This window comes from Pseudopipra pipra, chromosome Z (genome assembly GCF_036250125.1).
Source record: "Pseudopipra pipra isolate bDixPip1 chromosome Z, bDixPip1.hap1, whole genome shotgun sequence".
Taxonomy (NCBI): Eukaryota; Metazoa; Chordata; class Aves; order Passeriformes; family Pipridae; genus Pseudopipra; species Pseudopipra pipra.
In genome coordinates, this window is record NC_087581.1 from 34003080 (window position 1) to 34012220 (window position 9141).

The following is a 9141-nucleotide window of genomic DNA, read 5'->3' on the forward strand; positions in this document are numbered from 1 at the left end:
GAAGCTATCTAGCTACAGGTAGGCAGGAGGTAGAAAATACCTCCAAGGAAGGGCACTTTTTCATTAAAAATAAAACAAACTCTTTGAAAGTATTCAACTGCCATTATTCTTGTATAATAAAGTACACTGAATTCCCCAGCAAATACAGAATTTCTAAAATAGATTAAGTAAAATGAGTCTAGAGACTAGAATACTGGAAATAGACATTTAAATATGCATTTACTTTTCTGTTTGCAGAGAGATGAACTGGAGATGTATATTGATGTAGCAAAATGTATCTCAGAAATGGCTGATTCAGAGGTTGATCGCATTGTCCAGATCTCAAAGGTAATTATGTTTTGATTCTGGTCTTTTATCACCAAATCACGCAAAACAAGCATACTTTATCATTTTGTTGTCACCAGACTCTTTTAGCTCATTAACAGCATTAATTGTCTTATCTGCTATGCAAGTAGAGTGTTATGGATCTAATCTGCAGGCAAAAGTGCCTGCAGCAAAAGTGCAAAGAACCCATATCCAAAACTTTCTCAACTGAAATACTGCTGTTTTCACCTGCGAGCTTTGAACTTGGGAGAATTTTAAATAAGTTGGTCAGGTGGGGGTTGGCCTCTTCTCCCAGGCAACCAGCAATAGGACAAGAGGACACAGTCTTAAGCTGTGCCAGTGGAGATTTAGGTTGGACATTAGGAAGAATTTCTTCACAGAAAAGGTGAATAGGTATTGCATTGGGCTGTCCAGGGAGGTGATGGAGTCACTATCCCTGGAGGTGTTTAAGGAAAGACTGGATGTGGCACTTAGTGCCATGGTCTAGTTGACAAGGTGGTGTTTGGTCATAGGTTGGACTCAATGATTTCAGAGATCTTTTCCAACTTAATTGATTCTGTGATTCTGTAAAGTTACCTCTGTTAACCAAACAGGAATGATGTTAGATCTTCTGAATCCCAGATTGATGATGCAAACTGCAAACCATGGTCCTCTTTGGTTAACAAAACCACCTACTTGAAAAGGAGTGTAATTGTATCCTGGTGATTAGCTGTCCTTGAACTGGTGGATCCATGCTTCTCTTAAAAACGTGAAGTAATTGACTGGACATCCTTTGATTCTTGACTCTTGCTATATTTGCATTCACACTTAGAATGTTTCCTGATTAATATGGAATCAATTAGCAGTGGAATTCTTAGAGCTGAAATGCTAAGGAAATGACCCGTGTGGAAACACTTTATGGTTTCAGAACAGGCTTTTATAAACAAACATCCTCGACTTAAAGCTGTGCTGTTCTTTTTGCTAACAGACTCACTAGAGAATCAAACATTCAAATAGTTAGAGAAGCTGAACTGTCATTTCCTTGTATTTTTTAGTTCTTATTTCCACACTGGAAAACGCCATTTAAGAAAACCTCTTTTTTGTCACTGCATTGAATTTATCTTGCAAGAAGACTTGAATCTCCAGAACTGTCAAGCTGACTTATTTCAATTTAAAGGGGAATATAAGATTTAAAGCATCATGAAAACAAACTGCACTGAGTTACACTTTGCTGGATTATTTGGACCACTGTAAAGTTCGAATAATATGTACAGTCTTCTGTTTAATAATATATCTTCAGGAAAAATGAGCCTGCTAGATATTCAAAGAATGCCACATTTACTGTTCCCACAAGAAACACCCATTTCAACTTAACATGTTTTTTAATTGCATTTGCAGAACAATATAGAGAAGGCCACATTCATGAAAGTATATTTGGTTTCCCAAGGCAGACTGTCTCTGATGAACTTGAATGCTGTCATTGATACTGTGGCAGGATATCACCAGAAAGAAAATATTTTGTGGATGTTCTTGTATAGTTTTTATCATGCTCGTATTACGAGACATGAAAACACAGGTAAGATCGGGCTTAAATAAGAATCAGCAAGACAATGAACAGATATTGATAAATCTACACTGATGCTTTTAAAATAATTCTAAAATGGTTTAATCCAAGTTTCCAAATTTATCCATATTAGAAACCACTGTCTTCAGAATTTTTGTATTCTTCAAATACTTGTATCAAACATTGCTTTTATGTTTTTCTCCAATTCTTTATTTTTTCATGGTTCAGCTACAAGTTATTTATCTCATCAAGATGGTTTACAGACCAGAGTTTTGACTAGATCCTTATCTCCCACTCATTTCAGACTCTCAGTGTAAAGTAGTGTAAGGTCATGAATGTACATAGTACATCAGAGACCTGCAATAGTGCCACTCTGCTAACCTTCAGATGTAATAAATGACTTAGCGGTGTGTGTGACACAGTAGGTGGGGGGATGTTCCCATGAAACTGATTGAACCAGGGAGATAGCCTGCTTTCCTGAAAAGCTTGCTCTGAATTAACACAGGAAACAAATCTGGTGGGTTAAGGATTTGGAGTGGCTCAGCTATGGGTCTGACAGAGCACTGAGGCTGACACAAGAGAAGTAGGAGAATCAGACAGAAAGATAAAGGAGGAAGAAACAACAGAAAGAGGCAAGAATGAGGTCTCATTTTCATGGCAGAAGGGTCTTTGTCTACCTGTGTTCACAGAACAACTTGAATGCATTATATTGCCAGATGCCTTAGCTGCCAGCTGTGTTTGAAGAACTTCAAAAAATATTGAGTTTCAATTGAGTGAAGTGAGGCTTCCTGGGTAAAAGAGAAGCAACATGAAAGAGGGCACTTGTAAAGATTACATGGAAATGGTAGCGTATGAAGTGACATGGTCTCAAAGGTGAATTAATTTGTAGGAGATACAATAGGTGATGGACAGCAGAATCTGGATCAGTGGAATGTGTTCCGTCCTTGGGTTGAATTGAGGGCTGATTTTATTTGTGTGCCTTGGCCATATTTTACTGATCCTCTCAACACCGTAGGAGCCTTCTCACGGCACTGCCCATATTCTTGCCCAATCTACAGTGACATCAGTGCTAGACTTAGATGAAGTACTGGGGCAAAAACTTGAGGGAGACTTTAGAGTTCTGTGGTCATGTATGTAGACTTGGTTAGTGGGGTCTGCAGGCTGCCATTATGTGAAACAATTTTTGCTCAGCATTCTTTTCTCTGTGTGTTCAATGTGTTCCCTGCATTATAATCAAAGTTTCTGTACTCTTTAAAGGCTCATAGGTCTTCTCTCAGTGGCAACCATGTTGGTGATCATTATTCTTCTACAGTCAGTACTTTCTGTCTATAGTGATTTTCTGTGCTTGCTTTTTAATGAAAAACAGTGCATTCTAGTGTTTTGCATGAGTCAATGTTCTTATTCTTTTTCTAGGAGTTATGAAAAGAATGGACTGGCTGCTAGACCTGATGGGCTGCATCAGCAATGTAGCATACAAGTCAATACTCTTACAAAATGTCAATCTTAAAGAGGTACGTGCTGTGAAAACAATTTGCAGCAGGAAAAAAGGAGATTCTGATATATTTCACATTCTTCCTCGGTTATAAGTGTTATTCCCCATGCTTTTATATTTTAGAAGATTGTGATCTTTCCTCCACAGAGGAAGATCATTCACAATTTTTGTGAATGAATGTGTGTTTAGTAAATGAATAAATATTTAAAACTCTTACTCTAAAATGACCTTGACATTTAAATTATGATAGAAGCTAAAGGAAATAATTACTTCACATTTACTGTATTTAGAACAATTGAAGGAAAATTTTGAATTTACTCGTAGAACTGTCTGGGCAGGTCAGAACTGTGTAGCTGCTGTTTCTGAGGGGGCTTGGACAGTTTTAGAGAAATAATGTTGTTTAGGTCTTCTGTTTGAGGACAAAAAATAAGCTGCTACTTGGATCAAAAAGGCATTTGTTACATTGCTATAATATTTCCCAACCACCAAAAGGGTGAGCATCTCTGATTTCACTCAACAGTCAGGTTGCTATGAAGAAGTTATTTCTCCATTTTAAATGAAACGTTTAATATAAAGGATGATTTAAAAAGAGTGTGCTTCTTCTTTTCTTTCTACTGTAGACAGTTTAGTTTGAATTTAGAAAGAGGCATAAGCTGTTTCAAAGCATGGAAGAATATTAAGCACTTTTTTGTTCTTGCATTTTGAGTTTTAGCTGAATTTTCAGATGATTGTTTTGAAGAGCAAGTCGCTATCTGGATTTTGGTTCTGGGGTTGGTTTCTTCCTTGGATGGATTTTTTTGTTGTTGTTTTTATGGTTTTTTTAATTGGGCTTTTTCCCCCCTTTTGTATTATTCATTTCATAAAAGTGCATTTTTGCCTTTTTCCTGTTTAGTGCATAGATTTTCTCCTGTGGCTGTTTGCGGCTTCTGTGGTGGCCTGGGCTGATCACGGTGCACCATTACTGCTTGGCCTCAGTGCTGACTGGTCACCATGGAAGCACCACACGATATTACCGCAGTTATCTGAGGATCACATTGGCAAGCACCCAACTGACAAGTTTGCTGTGCAAGAAGCTCTCACTCTCCTTCCAAGCAGCATTTCCCTTTTGCTGGCTAAAGAGCCTTGGAAAGAACAAACCCAGAAGGTAAAATTGTGTGTAGTGGTAAGCATTTTACAAGAGTCAGAAGGGACCCCATTTTTAGTAGTCAGCTTGAGTCTTAGGTAGAGCAGTTATTTCCTCTACATTTATTGCATATGAATTGTTATATCACTTTTCTTTATTTTTAATCAGATATGAATGTAGTTGCTGAAGTAAAATGGGAGGATTGCAAAGAAAAACATAATTTGAAAGATGGGAATTAAACTCTTTAGAAGGTACAGTCATGATAGGAGAGTTTGGAGCTGCTGGTAGCAAGTCAGTCTTATAAACATTGAAAAACAGACCCCCTGCAACAGTTGGACATGCAACAGTATATCAATTTGGGGCAATCAAAGGTCTTCTTTGTAGTTTGTATCATTTGTTTTCAAGTATGAGTTGAAAATAAGTGTGGAAAATTGTGCCTAATTTGTCAGACCTACTGTAGATTGCATCTAGTTGATATATGGGGAAATACTGTTATAAACCTTCAGATTAATAGTTAGCTGTTTTGTGGAAACCAGAATCTGTTATGAACTCATTCCTCTGAGCAGGTTCCTGTGCTCAGAGCTACCACTGAAGTCAGAATTCAGAATGTGGGAGCAATGCAGGACCTAATTAGGCTTTAAGGAAGAATTTGAGGTCTTGCCCTGAAAATCAGCCTTATAAGTTTGAAATACTGTATTGTCCTCCAGACACCTCACACTGCCAGAGAAAAGTAGTGAAAAATGAGAGAAGTCAAAAGAGGAACAAAGGCAATAAGAGTTCTGAGGGATTTGCAGTAGAACATTTGGACAAGAGACTAATAAGAAAGAATCATATTATTAGGTTAAAGGCATGAACAGGCAAGATGGTGGCAAATATTTACTGTGCCTTCTTCATTGCAAAGAATTATTGCTGTGATAATGAGAAGGAACAAAGGGAGTTTCAGATCCAGCTGTGGGAAAAATTGCCCTGACAGTGAGATGTACTCCAGGGCATTTGGATACTCTGGGCAGAAGCTTCATTGGCCACTGCCTCTGATTAGATAATTGAATTTAGCAGCAATCAGATGTTGCCTGTCAAACTGAAAAGAATTTGTCATGTTTTGATGCAGAGGCTCTTTTAATTGAGACTTTTCTTCATATTTCAATCTTTAGTTTGTTGACTGGCTGATCAATATGATGGAAAGTCCTAAGGAAGCATTATCAAAGTCTTCCATGGACCTGCTGAAAGGTAAGATACTTTTAATTGGGTCCTTATTTTTCAAAACTTTCAGGACAGATCAAAATGCAGTTGTTAAAAGGAGTGAGATGAGCTGTATTTTGTCTTTAAGAAAACTGTCACAGGTACGTTAATATTCTTGTCTGTAACACGTTCTTATATTTGCTGTCTCATCTGCTTACTATGTAGCACTGAGTATCCTAAGGACCTAAAGGTACATCTAGTCCTACAGGCTTATTTCAGTGATGGATCTGTCCGTTGTTTTTGAAGTTACTCTTAAAAATAAAATGCAACATACTGTTTGGAAACACTCCAATACTAGAAGAGAAATCACATAACTTAGGTGCAACTGAAGATTGCACTGTAGGGAAGGGATAGGAGATGGACAGTGACAGCCTAGTGAAGTGGTCTGAAAAAAAAGGAAAGAGGAGTGAGGGTTGCTGAAAACATATCTGAAAATAAAGATGTAAAGTAAATGATATTTTGAATTGCAGTAGGAGCCTGTGGCCTTAACATGAATCACATTGCTCACCTACATATGTAGGATTGTGAATACAATCAGTGCAAGTCATTTTAAGAGGACACTACAAATACTTCCAAGTGAAGTAAGTGCTCTTGTGCTTCCTTCCATTAACACAAGCCACCTCCTTTGGATCACCTGATTTTTTGGACCTAAACAAGGCTTCTTGAAATCCAGATATAAGTTCTTTTCATTACTAGGACAGTTAGCCTTGTTTTGAGGGTCTGCAGTCTTCAGTCACTCTGATAAATTTCCCTGTTGTGTCTGCTGATCTCCACCAGAAGCAATGCCAAGGGCTATTGGCGAATCTCCTCTGTATATCAGAGGATTCTGATAAACACAGTATATTCTCAGTATGCCCTGATTGAGATAAGTCATTGTTCCCCTTGAGCTTTGCATTGTTTTTTTGCTTTTACGTGCTAGAACATGAAACTCTCTTCTGAATAACTAGACTGTGACTAATTTGGCTACTGGATTCTGTCTAAACATATATCTTTACAAACTGAATTAAGGAATCAGTGAGTTGCACAGAGTTTCGACTTTGTGCTTCTCTTGTTCCCAGTGCCTCCTATCTGCCCTCTTGCATAATTGCTCATTGCATTCAAACTTTCTGCAGTGTGATTCATCTATGTGCCTAAGTGATAGACTAATTATTAGGTGATGTGATGTCATTTCAGTAGGAGACATGCCATTTATGGCATAGGAAATGCCTAGTACAACATCACATTTCAGAGGGATGTAGAGACTAGTGTACCTTGCAAACAGTGGGAGTAATACTAAAAAGTCATACTAAAAAGTGGAAGAGTCATGAAAAGAGTCAGTAAAAGGAGAATTAAACCCATACCTGTGTTAGTAAAATTAGTAGGGAGAATACACTCACATCTTTTCCAGTCTGGACTGCAAAATTAATTTAATTTTCCCCTGTCTTCACAGTTACACTTCTGGCCTTGAGATCTCTTGCAGAGTTCAAGAAGAAAGCAGTATGGACTAAAGCTTATGGGTGGTAAGATACAGTGCACACTGTATCTTATCCAATGAAGAAAACTGTTCATACTTGAAAACATAATATTATGACTCAGGTATCAATAAACCAAATTCCAAAGACGTTTCCTATCAGAGGGTTTTCAATTGTTTTATTTTACCCTTTTGCCTCCTTATAAAGACTCCTAAGATGAAAACAAATATTTTGGTTTTAACTGATGAGTTGGTGTTCTTCTTCAAACATGCTGAATATAAATGAGAAAGACGTATTCAGTTGAGTTTCAACTGAGTTGAGTGACATCTGGGAACCTTGCAAGCTGGAGTGGAATATTCCATAGTTCATGGAAGCTATGTAGGAATAGATGGAAATAAAACAAACTTGTGAAATTTGTTTGGATGTAGCTTTACTAAAATGTGTTTTAGTGTAACAGACTTCTGAATGAGCATTACTTTTTAACTGATAATCCTTTTTTTTTTAGAAATAACACTATGTTCTTGTGCAATAGTGACAACACATACATAGTGTGAGCAGTTACAGCAGGTGTATAGTGTGAGCAGCGTTTCTGAAAGGGGTGGTGTGTCTGTCAATTTTGCAGTGGCTTTATAAGGATCACTGAAATAAGTCAATGATCTGATGGCTGTTAAATCTGCAGCTCCAAGACAGCTGCAATTTTCTTTCCACTTATTACTAGTTTTGTCTCCTTTACCCTTCTTTGCACATAAAAAGAATTCTTCTCTGCCTCTAGGAAAAAGAGACAATACTGCAATTCTTTTCCACCTTTACCATCTTAAATAGATTAGCTTGTGCTATTTTTCTTATTTAATACTTTTCTCTTTCTGAAGGAACAGAGAACTTTGCTACTTTGCAGTCTCACTAAGACAGATCTTAAAGAGGGTTTGGATTTACAAATCCTCCTTGTTGGAGTAGACAAAAATTAACTCAATATAATTACTTGGGCACTGTTCCTTAATGTCTTTTGAAACAGTACTAGTGACAGAATTGTTGATTTTCATCAGCTTGAAGGAAATGTCACCACCCTACATCTAGAAGACACACCTCATTGCAGGAATTCTCCTATTTTCAGGACTGGTAACATTTCATCTGTGAAAGAAATTCTCCTCTGACTTCTTGGTCACTTGGTCTGTTCAGCCTGTAGAAGAGAAGTCTGAGGGGAGACCTCATTGCAGTCCCAACTTCCTCATGAGAGGGAGAGGAGGGGCAGACACTGATCTCTTTGTGTGGTGACCAGTGACAGGACATGAGGGAATGGCCTGAAGTTGTGTCAGTGGAGGTGTAGGTTAGATATTAGAGAAAGGTTCTTCACCCAAAGGGTGGATGGGCACTGGAACAGGCTCCCCAGGGAAGTGGTCACAGCACCAAGCCTGACAGAGTTCAGGAAGTGTTTGAACAATGATCTCAGGCACATGATGTGACTCTTGGGGTTGTCTTGTGCAGGTACAGGAGCTGGACTTAGTGATCCTTGTGGATCCCTTTCAGCTCAGAATATGCTTTGATTCTATGATTCTTGGCAGGAGCGGGGGGGGGTTGTTTCTCATCCAACAAGGCTACCGTGGAATGGCAGTGGGCTTCCCACAGTGATTGGACGTTTCTTCAGTGATTGAGTGTGTGGAGGATTTTGTGTTTCCAAAATAGTGTATAATTAATTGTAATTTCATGCTGCAAATGCAGCTGTATATGGAGAAGACTATCTAAAGGTGAATGTACAGAATGACTCACTGAAAGCAGTTGTTACTGAGTCAGTATCTTAGCTGATGACGTTTCTATTTGTGTGTATACTTCTAAGTAACATCTAACAAAGCCAAATATGTCACATTTTAATAGTGCCATCTCTAATGTACTGTTTCAAGCTAACTTATACCTTTATTTATCTTAGTTTGCATTTTAATTCAGATGAAATTTTTGTCTTTTTTAAAGGGAACCA

At 38.0% G+C, this 9141-nt stretch overlaps 1 protein-coding gene across 4 annotated transcripts in view; it reads left to right on the forward strand.

The window, feature by feature from the left end:
- FOCAD (focadhesin) overlaps window positions 1–7585 on the forward strand; it is a 97280-nt gene extending 89695 nt beyond the window's left edge. For all 4 annotated transcript variants that reach the window (XM_064641564.1, XM_064641563.1, XM_064641566.1 and 1 more), the window contains 6 exons: window positions 238–327; window positions 1702–1879; window positions 3281–3378; window positions 4252–4503; window positions 5634–5709; window positions 7151–7585. In XM_064641564.1, the coding sequence (XP_064497634.1) occupies window positions 238–327; window positions 1702–1879; window positions 3281–3378; window positions 4252–4503; window positions 5634–5709; window positions 7151–7224 (768 nt within the window). In that variant the 3' untranslated portion in view covers window positions 7225–7585. The remainder of the gene's footprint in view (window positions 1–237; window positions 328–1701; window positions 1880–3280; window positions 3379–4251; window positions 4504–5633; window positions 5710–7150) is intronic.
- Window positions 7586–9141: the final 1556 nt, after the last annotated feature.